The sequence below is a fragment of the Carassius gibelio genome, chromosome A22 (assembly GCF_023724105.1).
Source record: "Carassius gibelio isolate Cgi1373 ecotype wild population from Czech Republic chromosome A22, carGib1.2-hapl.c, whole genome shotgun sequence".
Lineage (NCBI taxonomy): Eukaryota > Metazoa > Chordata > Actinopteri > Cypriniformes > Cyprinidae > Carassius > Carassius gibelio.
In genome coordinates, this window is record NC_068392.1 from 19,013,490 (window position 1) to 19,029,987 (window position 16,498).

Below are 16,498 nucleotides of genomic sequence, written 5' to 3' on the forward strand. Positions count from 1 at the left end.
ATTTCCCCTCGCTTTCATCCACCCATTTCACTCTTTTCTCAGCTTGCTCCCTCCGTTATATTGTTTCTTAGCACGGGTGTGTGGGCCTAGAGCTCAGAAGGAGCAATTCATTGCCTGCCGTACCTCTGTAGCATAACACCTCAGAGTTCTAAAGCCCTGGATAACATCAAAAGGAGAATGATTTCAACCCTAACCCTAACCCTAACCCTGACAATAAAGTGTATCGTACCATACTTTACATAAAACATTTCTTATTACTATTGTTCTGTAGAAGAATCCTCGAATGCAGTTTATATTAGGTGCTAGCTCATTCTGAAGGTGAACTTGTATATCATTTACATCAATGAGAGTGTTTTTGTTTTGTTTTCTCAGTGGGAAGAAGTGAGTGGTTATGACGATGCCATGAACCCCATCCGAACATACCAAGTGTGCAACATTCGCGAACTTAACCAGAACAACTGGCTTCGCAGCGACTTTATCCCTCGAAAGGACGTTCTCCGTGTTTATGTGGAGATGAAGTTCACCGTACGAGATTGCAACAGTATTCCCAACATTCCAGGATCATGTAAAGAGACCTTCAATCTATTCCACTACGAGTCCGACTCGGATTCGGCCACCGCCACCAGTCCTTTTTGGATGGAGAACCCTTATGTTAAGGTGGACACCATTGCTCCGGATGAGAGCTTTTCCATGTTGGAATCTGGCCGGGTCAACACCAAGATCCGCAGCTTTGGTCCACTTTCCAAGGCTGGCTTCTATCTGGCTTTCCAGGACCTGGGCGCCTGCATGTCTTTAATCTCCGTCCGAGTTTTCTACAAGAAATGTTCCACAACCATTGCCAATTTCGCCGTCTTCCCAGAGACGGCCACAGGCGCCGAGGCCACGTCACTAGTCATTGCCCCTGGAACTTGTGTGCCGAATGCTCTGGAGGTGTCTGTCCCTCTTAAACTCTACTGCAATGGAGATGGAGAGTGGATGGTTCCTGTAGGTTCCTGCACTTGCATGGCTGGGTTCGAGCCGGCAGTTAAGGACACACAGTGTCAAGGTGAGTGCTGATATATGTGTTTTTTCTTTCTCACTGTGCAATTTGTTTTATCTCTCGGTATCACATTAAGCCAAATGGACAAATCATCCTGTTGTTTTTTTTTGGTTGTTTTTTTTTAGGTGTTTGACCTAACAGCAAAGTTGGCTATATGACCTTGATTTAAGCAGAGCAAAGCAATGAATAAGTAAAAAAATAAATAAATACATAAAAAGTTTTTGTGTCTATCAAAGTGGAACGTTTTGCTGAAAGAAAGGAGCGGAGTTGATGAAAAACTTATCAGGTTCAGGCTGAGGTGAATTAAGCCAGCGTGTAACATAGCCGCGGTGAAAGTGAGCAGAGCAGACAGCGGGAGGTCAAGGGTCAAATGGAGAGCTGGGAATGAGAGGAGACCGGAATCAATTTGAGGACCAAGGGCAAGGGCTGCAGTGAAACATTAATGAAGAGCACAAGATGGAGAAAGAAAAGTAACCCTGTTACAATTAAGGCACCAGAAGTAAAAGTTCGCCAAGAAACGAACTAGAAAGACAAAGCCACTGAGCAGTGAACCTCTGGAGTAAAGTACTAAACTGAACAGTGAATTATTTGTGTATAGAGAAAAGAGAATTATTTGAGAATTGTTTGAGACAATCGTAACTGTTGTGATTGTTCATACAGAGGATTTGAGAATTAAGCAAACCCTTAACCCTGAGTATTAAACTGTAGTGTGTAGTTTGTGCTATAGACATAAATGCTGCTTTAGCCTGTATACAGCTAATTTTACAAATACTACTAAGCTATTTACTTATAATTTTCTACTGTTGGATGATGAAAAGGTGATGAAAATCCCCATAGATTTACTTTTATTAGGGAATATCTTGAATATGACTTGGGGTAGTCACCTTTTAACTTGAGATGGTAAGAAACCACCTAACAACCATAAAGTATGCAACAAAGAACAAGAAAGAATGCCTTAGGAAAAGCCTTGCAGCTTCTTGGCAATGTACCACAAAGCCCTAGCAACAACATATTACCCTAAAAAGTTAAGAATCCCATAGCAATGCCATGGCAACCATTTAAAACTCCTCAGCATAATGAAAGCAAGTTTTGCGCCACTCACATTATTTATTTATTATTATTATTTTTCTTCCAGAAATTGTATGCAGCTGTCAGCGTAATAAAGGACTTTCATACTACTGTCAACTTAATATCAAATGTGTGTATAGCCGTAGGGGAAAGTGGGCAGTCATTGGAAATCTGCTGCCTGATGTACAGTTTAAAACGCATTTGTTTGCTTGTGGTGGCTTAAGGTGAAAGCCCTGGCGGCTATGCCCTGATAAAATGTTCTCTAATCAAGCCAACCCCAAACTAAAGGAGGGATAAATCTCTCTGTCACCTCTCTCATTCTCGCCTTCATCTGAAGGCCGTTAGTCTCATTAATACCCTGCCAGAGCACAGTTAGGACATTCACATGAATATTAATCGACAAGACTCTTTTTTCTTAACGCTCCATATTTCCCCCATCCGTTCTTTCTCTTCGCTTCCAATTTCACCACAAATTCTAATCACTCCCTTAAGTCCTTCTACTCTCAATGAGAGAGGGAAAGAGTGTAGAAGGTTTGGGCAATAGGGTGAGAGCAATAGACTGTACTGGCGAGAGTTTGCAAGTAAGAGAACTCATGAAAAAAAGCCACATGATTTGCATTTCTTTTGCTTTCTTTCACCTCTTCTCTCTCTCGCTCTCTGTCGGGAGAGCTGCTGGAGGAAGGATGAGGATGAAAGGAAAAGGCTGACTTCTTACCTCCTTGGAAGCGATTAATCAGCACTTTCAATCCTTCAGAAAACAGCCCAAGTTTTTTGAAGGGGAATTTCAAGCAGTCTTTCACGGGGGCTAGAGCTAGATGGTCTCATTTGTCTTCCCAAGATTTTGGTTGATTTATGTACATCTGAAATGCGAGGCAAAACACTGAGGACTCATTAATCTCCAAAGTGATACGTTATGTGCGATAAACCCGAACTCACAAATACACTTTTTCATTTTTATCTCTACGTGGATTGTTTTCTATGTTCCTTCTTCACTACCTATCTCTGGCCTCCCCTGATTAATGGTTAAACAAATAAGACCCCGGTTAACCAAGTTAACTGTATCCTGCACTAATGAATCCTTGTGTCAATATTGCACTTTCTGAAAAAGGGAACTTGGAAAGTGACCTCAGGAACATCACCGGTGTTGTGTTCTACTTTGCGCACTATGAGTCCAGAAACCAGATGTTCAAAACTTTTTTATTACATTTTATTTTTTTCAGAAAAACACAGTGCCTGTGTGCCAGGAAACACCTCTCCATTTATCGTAGATGTGATACATTGTGTACACAATCTCCGTAAATGGTGTCAACGCTCCACAAAGGCCAAAGACCTTGTGAATGACACACTAATCTTTGTATTCATCGGGAAACAGCTCACAGTTTCCCTTGTAGTCTTTAATATGCTTTGTTTATCTTAGAGGGACAATTCCTGCAGTACAACATTGACATTCCCTGAGTATTGATTGAAAGAGTTCATTTCAGAAAGTGCTGTTGTTTGGAGCTAACAGGCATGTGTTTGTAATTGAAGTTGAAGGTTAGCATATGCACATGGGGTTTATGCAAGGCCTGGGAATGTTGTTGGAACTCGTCTAGTCATGAGGGGGTTGTTTCCCTGAAGGAAAACAACAGCAAATTAACGGTGCCAAACAAATACGTAAGCAAGAACCTGTGCGCCTTCGTATTTTACAATGTCAAGATGGAAAGGATTAGACTGCATACTGTGGGCGAGGGAAACAAAAGAAAGAAACTGAATTAAGGCAAGCAGAGCTCACAAAATGCAAATTGCAAATGGGAAATTGGTATTGATTCTTCTGTTGTATGCGATGAAAAGTTTTCACATGCCTAGATGGAAGCATTCACCGCAAATGAGTAGCAAAGAAGTACACTTGGTTTGAATTTGCAGTTACAGCTATGACTTTCTATCTCTGACAGTCAGAGTAAAAACTCTTTCTCTCTTTAGCTTGCAGTCCAGGCACCTTCAAGTCCAAGCAGGGTGAAGGGTTCTGCTCCCCGTGTCCGCCCAACAGTCGGACAAGTTCTGGGGCCTCCAGCATCTGTTCCTGCAGGACCGGCTACTATCGGGCGGACAATGATTCACCTGACTCAGGATGCACCAGTGAGTAATGTCCTCATCTAAACCTGCCATTTCAACCACCGTGAACTTATCTAAACATAAGGGTGTGGTTTATTTACCATGTTCTCAGCTCTCAAAAGCCACATTAATTATTTTTATTATTTTTTTTTTACGTTTCCTTTCTTCTGTTTCATATTAGCTTCTTTCTAACTCTGTTCATTGTCAGCACTCTGAACAGATACTTGAAAAAAAAAAAAAATAAACAAGGTTTTGATTAATTGGATGTACATTAAAGCACTTAATCCACAGTGAGTCTATGGGAAGCCCAATTTGACCATTTTTATTTAAATTGTCTTCTTAAAAAAACATTTGAAACTAGCCTAATGTGATCTGATGGTCTTAGCTGCTTACTAGGCTGGTTTCCCATGCTTAGGCACTGCTTAGTTTGGTAGATTGTCTGGGTTTTAGGGAACTTGTCAATTGGTCAGCAAAACTAGCTTTGTGACCTAAACTAGCTGAACACCTGCTTTGCTAAGGGACCTGTTAGGAAAGCAGCTAACCAAGCTTAAACATGCTAAGACCAGAAATCCACCTTAGGCTGGCCTTTTTGAAAGGTTTATTAAGACTTACCCCAGGAAAACAACATGACAAAAATATTTGCTTTTTGCAGCTGTACCCTCAGCTCCACGCAGTGTCATCTCCATTGTAAATGAGACGTCGCTTGTACTTGAGTGGAGCGAGCCACGTGACCAAGGTGGAAGGGAGGACCTCCTTTACAATGTTATTTGTAAGAAATGCCTTCCTGAGCGTGGTACCTGCACAAGATGTGATGACAACGTGGATATCTCTCCTCGCCACCTTGGGCTTACCGAGAGACATGTGACGGTCAGAAACCTTCAGGCTCACACCCAGTACAGCTTTGAGATTCAGGCCGTCAATGGAGTCTCCAACAAGAGTCCATATACACCCCACTTTGCCTCTGTTAACATCACCACCAACCAGGCTGGTGAGTTCAGTGGATTCTTTTGATTTCAAGATTGTTATCAATATATTGTTGTCTACAATGGTACAAAACTACCCTGAACAGCCACTAACTGATTTGTTTTAATAACCAGCCCCGACCAGCTCGATCAGCCTTCATATTCCAATACACAGATACCATTTTAACTTTTTCCTACTGGCTCCATGTGTGTCCATAAGGGTTTTTCTTCACTTGCTCTAGCTTGAAATAATGAAGTGTAATGGCCTTTATTAAGATATTTTCAACCCACAACACTCTACCCAAAGAGCTCAGCCCACAGAATGCATCAATGCCTGCGAGCCGTGCTATGAGGCACAGCAGCAGAGCTAATCTACTCTAGGCTAGAGTGTGCTGGGTTAGTGAGATGTGGAGATGCGTTAACCTGGTGAAAATAGTCTCTTACTGTGTGATCTCAAGTTTTGAATTGACACTGGACTTCTCAGGATATTTTAGTACTCTATGCTAGCACCCAGCTTTAAGAGTGCCTCTGTTTGCTCTCAGGGATTGACTTCAGTCATTGTCATATAACCCAGGCAATCCTAGGGTGACATGCAGACCCACAAAGCTGCCCACCCACATGGTTTGAAAACTTCAGGAGGGTCTGTGATCAGATTATCTCCCAGGACTGTCTTTGGATATTCATTTTAAGACAAAACATAAATATTGGCCATCAGCTCAAGGGACGTCATGGTTACTTCCACTGCCTCCTCAAGATGAGACCCCTTAATCCTGGGGTGAAAGTAAGCAAACTGGCTGCCCAGGGAGCATTGTCTGCAGGGTTAAGCTTTTCTGAGCAAGGCCTGGGTTAGGAGGTTGATGGTGTTGGTATGGAGGAGAGTGAACTTTTGGGGAAGGTGGACAGAGGAACAGACTGAACAGTAAAGAGCTAATAGGGAAACGATCAAAGAACCGGACCTGGGGATTAAAATGCTTAAAAATAAAAATGAAGGAGGGAGAGAGAGACAGAGGCAAGGAAGTAGGGGATGTTGAGAGCTACTGTAGTGTGTGAATAGAACTTGATAACATCAGAAACTGGAGATGACAACATCAGGTCTGAGGACAAATGGGAACAGTATAGATTATGTAAAGCTAGATCCGAAGAAGAAGTAAGGAGCTATGTAAGAACTTGTGTTAACACAACTATATATATATGCTTAAACAATTCCAGGTCACATTTAATCCTAAAAAACAAACAATATATTATATATTCTAGGCAATTTTAAAGGATATAAATAAATTCATTTTGTGATAATTACCCCAAAATTATAAAAATTACAGACATTTCAGGTGTGATTCTCATTAGGTTCTTATTAGTATTTTTACAGTATTACAATAAAAATATTAAAATCTGCTTAAATTACAGGAGCACAATTTAAACTAATATTATGTATAACTACTTTCCAATTGAAATAATACATCTTTCTCACATTGCAGGAATTTGGGAAAGAAAGAGTTTAGGGAGTGGACAGAGGGTGTGTGCAGCCATAAATATATTTGCATGTGTGTGTAGGTTGTGTGGACTGGATCTGCCAGATACTAAGCCTTCCGGTTTGTCTGCCATAGTGTTTTTTACAAGAGACTTTAGAATCCAATCTTCCTGTGAAGTTGAGAGGCTGGGGCCCTGAAAGGGCCAAAGACTAAGAGCTGTCTGAATGCTTACACATCAAAGCAGCTCTTTGGTAATCCTGAATGTGAACATGCTCTAAATGTGAAAAAAAAAAAATATATATATATATATATATATAAAAAATAAAAATAAAATTCAGCTTTCATTAAAACATGATTTCTCTAATTTTTCCCACACAGCTCCCTCTGCAGTCCCTACCGTCCACCTGATGGGGGCTTCAGCCAACGCCATGAGTCTTTCCTGGCTCCCCCCTGAAAAACCAAATGGCATCATCTTGGATTACGAGATTAAATACCATGAGAAGGTAAGAGCCAGTGTAAGTCAATGAAGCAAAGGGCATTCAATCACAATTCAACCACTGTCATCCTCTGCTCTATACATAATCGTTCGTCCTGACAACAGCATCAACTCTTCCTCTCTCTCGTATCCTAACACTCTTCCCTAACTCCATCCTTGATTGATCCCATACTCTCGAACGCTGATACCGCAAGGCGGTTGGAGCTTGGCAGGGATGGAGGCAGGAGGATTTGCATAGAGGAAAAGAAAGGGCCAGGCATATCTGCTTTGTGTTTGATGTGTTGTACTGACAGATTTAACCAGAGCTGCCAGACACTCGCTGGCTGGGTGCTGGCTGGTTTTATATGGCTTGTTTTATCACTGTTCACACAGGACCAGGGAGAAGCTATTGCCCACACCATGACAGCCCAGCGTAGCTCGGCACGCATTGAGGGTTTGAAGCCAGGCACACCGTATGTTGTGCAGGTTCGAGCCCGAACGGTGGCAGGGTATGGCCGCTATAGCATCCCTACTGACTTTAGCACCAACCACCAGGGTATGTAAAACAACGTATATTCCTATATTATCACATATAAACAACTTTCTTTCACATAATATCAAGCAGTTGTGTGAATCTGAAAGTATAAATACCTCTCATAGAAAAAGAAACGCCATAAATAGATCAGAGAAATATGGTTCTCTTGAATACATCCTGTGATATCTATCTGTGCCTCTCACACAGCCGATCCAGACAAGACTCTACAGGAGCAGTTACCTCTCATTGTGGGGTCTCTGACAGCAGGGCTGGTCTTCATCATTGTTGTTGTGGTTATTGCCATTGTCTGCCTCAGGTAAATGGTTCGATTTTTAACGTACCTTAATAACATTCAGTAAATTTACTTATTGTATAAATGGATCACACCAAGAGTAGAGGAAATAATTAGAAGTCAAAGTATACCTATGAAACAAACAAAAAATTTTGAGTGCATATGCAATTTAGTTGCCCATAATGCTTACTTGGAACCTATTTGACAATTAATGAATACAGTTCGAGAATCAGATTCATTCTGGGTCATCAGTTATTTTGGATCTTGTACTTCGTAAACTATAGCTAGTGGTCTCAAATGTACATGTGCCCTACATTGGAATTCCGCAGTGTCCCAATGATCATTGGCACTGGCACTTTCCATTCTGTGGCCACCTTCCCATTTCCACAGTTGAGGGCAAGGCAGCTGTGCATTTAAAGCCTTATCATGCCAAAATTCTAAATTTGCTCTCTCTTTCATTCTAATCAGCACAGTTTTGTGTCAGTATCGTAACTTATCTGTGATTGAAAAAAAAAAAATGTAGGCCTTGGCATATTCTGGAACTGAATTTGAATTGGAAATGAGATACAAATCACCAGCGGGTATTATTGGCCCGGTTACTAGTAAGACAACAAAGGGATTGCATTAACGTAGTAGAGGGGGGTTGGGTTTGTTGAAATTGCATTGCATTTAATGGACTGAGTGAAAAAAAGTGTGAAGGAAGAGCCAGGAGTGAATTAAACAGTGTAGCTGTAAAGTTTCCTTTGCATGTAAATGGAAGCAATACAACCAGTGATGCTACTGTTTTTCTTAGCTGTCTTTATGCAGATTTGACAAGTGACAAGGGTCTCTTGAGGATGAATTCGCTGGATTTTGTTCTCTTAATTTTCATATCATTCTCTTTCTGTAAAGCCCCTTTCACACTGCACGTCATATTGCCGGAACATTGCCGGGTCGCCTTCTGTGTGAAAGCAACCACATCCCGGAATTGATTCCTGAATTGAACCCGGGTCGGAGACCTAGTAACATTGCAAAATTCATCCCGGGACGAGCGCTGTGTGAACAAAAGCCAGATCTAATTCCGTGTTGTGATGACGCGCGTTATAGCGCGACTCTTTTACCGGCTGTTTTGAAGGAAGATCAACGTTCGAGACGAAAACATATGTGCAAACTGTAATGAAGCAGAGATCAGTTAGTTCGCTTGCTTCAGTGAAAGTATAACGTGCCTAATGTTTTTGACTCGTACATTACACGTCACGCGCTGATGTCACGTGTCGTTACGGGATCTTCAAGGGTTGTGTGTGAAAGCACGCACATATTCCGGGTCATCACTGGCAGTGTGAAAGTGCAAAATCTAGCAACCCGGGAACAATTGCCGGAACACTTTACTCCTATATTTGCCGGAATGGCAGTGTGAAAGGGGCTTAATTGACCTCGATTTATATGCCTAAATGGGCTGGCAGGGTAAAAGCAGGTCCTTTTTAAATGCTTATATTCCTATATTTAGATAGGACGTCATCAACATTTTGTGACTGACTGTATTGTTTTTGGTTTACAGGAAACAACGCAATGGCTCAGAATCAGAATACACAGAAAAACTGCAACAATACAGTAAGTCTCTAAAGAGTTTACTTGCATTCTGATGACTAACAATGCTATAAATATTGTTGATTATGGCAGTGTGATTCATACGGCTATTCGGACTATTGAATCCCCTATAGTCACACCGGGGATGAAGGTCTACATTGACCCATTCACCTATGAGGACCCGAATGAGGCCATCCGCGAATTTGCCAAAGAGATTGACGTTTCCTGTGTGAAAATCGAGGAAGTCATTGGCGCAGGTAACCAACAACACAAGCTCCTGAGCAACAGGGGGAAGACAGCTAGGCACACCCTGGCCATACCTTTAGAGGACTTCACTCCAAGCGGTACTTCAATCAACTCATCCCGCTCCAAAATATATGCCCTTAGCACCTTACCAATGTCTCTAACAGCTTTACTTACAAAATGGAGCTTCTGAGGTTATCTTCAGAGCTAACTATAGAGCTACCATTCCTGCTAACTTACCAAGCCTGTCCTGAGCCTGATGACAATTAAATGTCCTCTTGACCCTATGACCTGTTAAATTCCTTCCTGCCCTTCAGACTACTCCCCTTTGTTTTGTGAAGTTTGTAATATCAGAGCCAAAAACAAACAAACAAACAAGCAAAAAAGTAGGATTCTGGTTCAGTAAGACATGCAGCCATGTTGTAATGAATTGAGGAGCCCCATGTCAGACTCCAACAGACAAGGCTTTTAACATCTAACGCTGCTTCCTGAACCTGTTTTTTCCTAGCTTTGTATAAAGTGATGAACCCCTACCATGTCCTTCCCTGAACCCTTTGTTTCTCTTGCACTTGCTTACACATTGCCCTAGACTGCAGACGCAAGTCATCCAATCCTCCCAAGCTTCTGTCCCCACCTTCTTCCCACATTACTACCCTCACTCCCTCCAGACCCTAGCATTCTCTGAATCTACCCTTTACCCTTTCCACTTTTGCTTTTCCCATTTCCTTTTCAGTACCCTAACTCCCAAAAACCCTTCAAGAGCTTTTACTGTTGAAGCATTCCTTCCCTCACCCTACCCCTTCCTTCGCACCCTGGATACACTCCAATAGCATCATCTTTAGCCATGGCTTCTCTTGCTGTCTCCCCCCGCTTCCCCCTGGCTCCTTTATTCTAACCAATAACTGTCCCTCTCCCCTTTCTCTCCCACACTCCTCCACTCTTCCCTCTCCTCTCTCCACTCCACATTTTCTTCCTCTCTCTCTTGTCTGTCCATTACCTATGTAGGAGAGTTTGGAGAAGTCTGCCGTGGCCGTCTGAAACTACCTGGACGGCGTGAGATCATTGTGGCCATCAAGACTCTGAAGGCAGGCTACACGGAACGCCAAAGAAGGGACTTCCTGAGTGAAGCCAGCATCATGGGCCAGTTTGATCACCCTAATATTATCCGCCTTGAAGGAGTGGTGACGAAGAGTCGGCCAGTCATGATTGTCACTGAATTCATGGAGAACGGAGCACTGGATTCCTTTCTCCGGGTTAGAAATGCTTACTACTATTAAATTAATGTTTTTTTTGCCTTGTGGGACATTTATGGTATATTCAAGTAATATACCACACCATGTGTGAATACCATAATTGTGGCAGTCTTGCAAGATTTAGTCCCACTTTAGTTTTCTAATAAAAAGAGATGTTCTCACCTGTCCACTTAAAAAAAAAAACATATTTTCTAAATAGTGGTGACAAATAGATTAGCTGCTAGCTGAGACTTTGAGAGATGAATCATCTGGCTGATGAGTCAAATCCTGGAAAGTTAAAAACACTTACACAGCAGCATTTTTGTTATAATGGGTATGTGATTTTTCCCACTCTATCCAACAGCTAAATGATGGACAGTTCACAGTCATCCAGCTCGTCGGTATGTTGAGAGGCATTGCATCCGGCATGAAATATCTCTCCGACATGAACTATGTGCACCGTGATTTGGCAGCCCGTAACATTCTGGTCAACAGCAACCTGGTGTGTAAGGTTTCCGATTTTGGCCTTTCTCGTTTCTTGGAGGATGATCCCACTGACCCCACCTACACCAGCTCATTGGTCAGCATTCAAATCTTTATCCATTAATATTTCTATGTCAGTTAAAAGTGATCAGCGCAATAAAACGAAACAAAAAACAAACTATTTATGCTCTTGCATCTGTAGGGAGGAAAGATCCCTATTCGCTGGACAGCACCAGAGGCTATTGCTTACAGGAAGTTCACCTCAGCCAGTGACGTCTGGAGCTACGGCATTGTGATGTGGGAGGTGATGTCATATGGTGAGCGCCCATACTGGGACATGAGCAACCAAGATGTAAGTTTTCTCTCTACTTTGCCTCTGTTCAACTTAATTTGATCATAAACTAACACCAACTATTATTTTTTTTCCATCAACAGGTAATCAATGCTGTCGAGCAGGACTACCGACTGCCCCCACCTATGGATTGCCCAACTGCCTTGCATCAACTCATGCTAGACTGCTGGGTGAAAGAAAGAAACTTGAGACCTAAGTTCTCCCAGATCGTCAATACCTTGGACAAACTCATTCGCAATGCCGCCAGCCTTAAGGTGGTCACCAGCACACATTCTGGGTAAGGGCACACATGGACATATTAGCATGCTAATTAACATGTTTGCATGGTTTTTATCTCCTCAGCTAACCAAGCAGTTTTAAAGACTTATACAAATTGGTTATCTCATTACAAATTTAGAATCAGGCCAAAGTTAAAGTGTTTTGAATTAAGAGCGTATTGATTTCAGCTAATTTTCAATTGACAAAAATATTGTAAGCTGAGAAACTCTAATGTTATTGAAATCAGGATGACCTTCAGTCAGTAAAACATTGATTGTTTTGCCTGAAATGCTTGCTCCGGTTTACACACACTCGGCTTTCGTATTTGGGATATTTAATGGCATACGCTTCCTTCCAGATGCATGTCACTATATAACAGCATTTTACTTGTTTATCAGCACTTTTGCTCAGAATTTGCGGTTGCACTTTATTTTACAGTACGTGTACTAACATGTACTTATAGTGTCCTTACAGTGTATTTATCTAAGAAAGTTCTGGTAACACAAGGTAACTACATGGGGTAGGGTTAGGTTTAGGGGTAGGTTCAGGGTTAGTACCTAGTTATTACATGGTTATTGTAATTACTATAATAAGTAGATAGTATGTACATGAGGAACAGGACTGTAAAATAAAGACACACAGTACTTGTCAGTCAGAAGCTGTAGGCAGGTTTTGACCTACCTCGGGGTGCCTGCCTCTAGGCTGTAGGTCCTGGGGGAAGGTCTCCAACAACAAGGAAACTGTGGGAGACACTTTGTCTACTCTGCAATGATCAGAGGATAAAGGAAGAATAACTAGTTAATGTAGTTCTGAGATGGGAATGGTTTTAATTAGCAAGTAACAAGATTTTAAAAGGGCCAATGGAGAGGTGGCCTGCCTGCTGAGCCTAATGAAAGACTGAGAAATGGGCTCCTGTTGTTGCATCATTTGATGTTCTGTGTACTACCTTCAGTGATCAATGCCTTAACTATGCTAAGGACAGTTTAATTAGTTAATATTTGCTCTCAATGCTGAGTTCACGGTAGTTTAGTTATGCACAGAGATTTGTTCTTCTGGTTTCCTGATACAGTTTCCCCGTCTCGCACTTAAAATCAACATTCCTGAGATGTGAGAGCCAGGCCAGCTCTAACAATGTCCCATTAAGAAAAGCTGCCTTCCAGGTTAATGACCACAAACCTTCAGCCCTAAAGGCAGGAGCTTATTAAAAATCACTCTTCCCATCCATCTACAGACCTTGTCTTCAAAAGAGCCACTGTTCCTTTATTATTAACTTTTTTTTTCTTTCTTAGGCTTTTAATTGTTAATTAATCTAATGCTGTCAAAAGACAGCTAGGTTCAGTAGAGCAGATAGTTTGCAGACAGAAGTGTCTTTGGTCTCAAACTTGTCCCCACGGTCTAGATCTCACTTTTAGTTATAAAGACCCCAGTCTGGTCGTAGATCGTGTCTGGTCTATGTTGGTTTTGTCTAATCTAATTTAAACCGGCAGCTTTTATGCATGACATTAAATTTAGTTGCACGGTAGTGCAAGAAGAATCTACACAGGCAAATGCAGGCAAACATTATTTAAATAAAATAAATTTTGCTCTTGGAAGATTACGGAGGTGGTCGACCTACTTGTCCTACTTGGAAAAACCATGTCTTGCATAAGCAAACAGTGTTTTCAAAGGGATATTGAGAAATATAATACAAATTAATGTAGATTTAGAGCATGTCATGTATTGATACACATCAGGTCCAAACATTTGCTGCTTCATGTGGACCCACACCCACAGCATCATTGCAGTTCTCTCTGGTGGGCCACTGCATGTCTCCAGCCAGTAAGCCACAGTGGCAGGTTCAGGCCCTACAGGCCAGGAGAGGTGGTGGTGGTTGTGGGGGGTTTGGGGGTGAGGTTTCGGTGGTGGAGGCCTGTCGTGACCTAACCCTCTCTCTCTCTCTCTCTCTTTTTATCTCCACTCCTCTCTTTCTCTGTAGGGCCTCCCAGCCGCTCCTCGACCGTTGTGTGCCTGACTACACCACCTTCACCACTGTGGGCGACTGGCTGGACGCCATCAAGATGAGCCGCTACCGAGACAACTTCCTTAGTTCTGGCTTTGCTTCTTTTGACTTGGTGGCCCAGATGACTGCAGAGTGAGTGTCTCATTCATTTGTTGGATTGCTCATCTTTGTTTTGGTGGTCTCACATTAGTTCGAATGCAACGCACTGTGAATTTATGCAACTTATAAAAAGGTGGTAATAATTTCATAATAGTACTTGCGGCACGGACTTGAGCCAGTTGCATGAAATTGAACTCTGACTTAGACCAAGCGATCAAACCAACCTTAAACAGTACTTCTACAGGGAATTAAAGAGACAGTCAATATTTTAGTTATCTGAATGAGATTAGTGTTAAAGCAATTTTTCTCATCTCACGTTAATTAATTGTAACGTTTCATCGCAACAAAGGAATCTTACAAAGGTCACTGTCCAGAACTAAATCTGTGATTTGTTGCTATTTTAAATGTCTAGACAGATGTGAAGAAAGCTGTTGGGATCAAATAAACTAATAAAGAAAAACATATATATATATATAAATTCATCACACCCATTAAAATGTAATAAAGCATCGAGGCAGGGGTAATTTGTTTCAATTTGGCAACTTGACAGGTGGATTAGTCGGTGGTTTTCTTGTGCTCTTAATGACTAGTTATTCTCCTAATGGGTTCCATTTATTATCATTTTATCCAACATTGTTGGCGTTATGGGACCAACAAAGGGAAAATGCAGAAAACACTTTACACTGCTAATGTCATGTAATTGTAGAGATGAGAAGGGCAGACAGACTGGGGGCAGCTTGTTCCCCGACAACGTCCTCTTTCGTCCTCTTGAAGGCTTTTGTTTAACAGAAAGGTGAGAAAAAATTGTAAACGGCAAGAGTCTTTTAGCTACACGTGTTGCTGTGTAAACTAAAGCCTCATGAAGAGATTAGATTACCTCAGCCAATGAAACAACAGGAAGCATTTTTATCATAAAGCCTGTGGTAACTTTTCCACCACACTCATACTGCAGTCTGTGTAGTGAAATATTATTCCAAGTCACTTCTATGGTTACGCCAATAGCACATTCTTTATGTGAAATTTGACATCTGGTAGCCTTCGGTACAAAACCATGCAAATCATTGACCAGCGTTTGACCTATCTCCAGTTTGAGAACTGGCTTTGCACAACATACTTGTCTCAGTTCAGTAGCCAAAGGGTGGGGTTGCTCTATTTGCACAACCTAGTGACAATTTGCTAACGGATTTGCTCACCTGGCTATGTTCCCATGGGAGTTTATCACTTGAATACCACCAATTCTGTTCTTTCTTTTAGAAACCACTATGCAATTTCTTGTTTAGCAGTGACACCAAAATGTTCTTGTTGTTGTTTTCTACAGAGACCTGCTACGGATAGGTGTAACATTAGCCGGTCACCAAAAGAAGATTCTCGGCAGCATCCAAGACATGAGACTGCAAATGAACCAAACGCTGCCCGTCCAGGTCTGAGATGGGGGAGGAACTATTCTAGATGACCCCAGACGCCTGATCATCTCCACTAATCAGATGAAACTGGCTTGCAGTGCCTCGGACAACTTTATCCTTTCCATTTTCCTGTAACGACTGCATTATTTTACACCCGACAGGATTAGATAAGATTATTTTGTACTTATTTTTAAGAACCGAGAGGAAAGCCTATATCCCATGCATGCCTCACAGCGACTGCAGGACGGGATTCGCCCAATCTCCAAAGCCACCCATAATGAAGTTCTCCCTGAAACTGACTCTGAGGGACGGACTCTCCGGGATGAACATTGCTTATGGAAGAGATACTCCTCTTATAGTACACATAACTTGAATATAAAGACAAAAACTAGAAGTGAATATAAATTCACGAAATTCGCGTTGGACACGATTGCGCAGAAATCCCTCCAGTGCTAGTATGTTCTATTGTGCGTGTGATTGTGTGCTTATTCCCCATCTTCATATTGAAGGTGTTTTATTTAAGGGCACATGCCTCAAACGTACAGGAGGGAGAGGCACAGCCGAGGGCGAAAGATCACGGATGTCGCAGGACCGGATTTAAGGAAGTTGCATTTGTCCACCAGGTTTAAACTGATAAAAGGACTTCTTAGAGTATACCTGGTGAACTCAGGATGCTTTCATAGTTTAAAATAAAGGATTCTCAGCTGTGTTTTCACAATTTCAATTGATGTTTTCTTTTATTCTCTTCTGTTGTTTTCCCTCACCCAGTTTTGTTTCTGTTCCACAATGAGTTGACATTTAGCTGGTCGGCAGTCATTATATCAGGATTCTTTAGCAGTTACAAAAGAGAAGGTCTGTGATAATCTGTACTACACTGCAAAAAAAAAAGATATATATATATATATATATATATATATATATATATATATATA

At 41.6% G+C, this 16,498-nt stretch overlaps 1 protein-coding gene across 5 annotated transcripts in view; it reads left to right on the forward strand.

Moving 5' to 3' along the window:
- Window positions 1–16,290, forward strand: part of LOC127943155 (ephrin type-B receptor 3-like) — a 46,199-nt gene extending 29,909 nt beyond the window's left edge. The window contains exons 3-16 of one of the 5 annotated variants that reach the window (XM_052539367.1): window positions 373–1,045; window positions 4,067–4,222; window positions 4,851–5,186; window positions 7,008–7,132; window positions 7,498–7,660; window positions 7,847–7,955; window positions 9,469–9,521; window positions 9,620–9,841; window positions 10,746–10,993; window positions 11,337–11,552; window positions 11,658–11,807; window positions 11,891–12,084; window positions 14,041–14,196; window positions 15,482–16,290. In XM_052539367.1, the coding sequence (XP_052395327.1) occupies window positions 373–1,045; window positions 4,067–4,222; window positions 4,851–5,186; window positions 7,008–7,132; window positions 7,498–7,660; window positions 7,847–7,955; window positions 9,469–9,521; window positions 9,620–9,841; window positions 10,746–10,993; window positions 11,337–11,552; window positions 11,658–11,807; window positions 11,891–12,084; window positions 14,041–14,196; window positions 15,482–15,590 (2,910 nt within the window). In that variant the 3' untranslated portion in view covers window positions 15,591–16,290. The remainder of the gene's footprint in view (window positions 1–372; window positions 1,046–4,066; window positions 4,223–4,850; window positions 5,187–7,007; window positions 7,133–7,497; window positions 7,661–7,846; window positions 7,956–9,468; window positions 9,522–9,619; window positions 9,842–10,745; window positions 10,994–11,336; window positions 11,553–11,657; window positions 11,808–11,890; window positions 12,085–14,040; window positions 14,197–15,481) is intronic. The other 4 variants (XM_052539369.1, XM_052539368.1, XM_052539370.1 and 1 more) reach the window with 4 other exon arrangements.
- The last annotated feature ends 208 nt before the right edge of the window (window positions 16,291–16,498 follow it).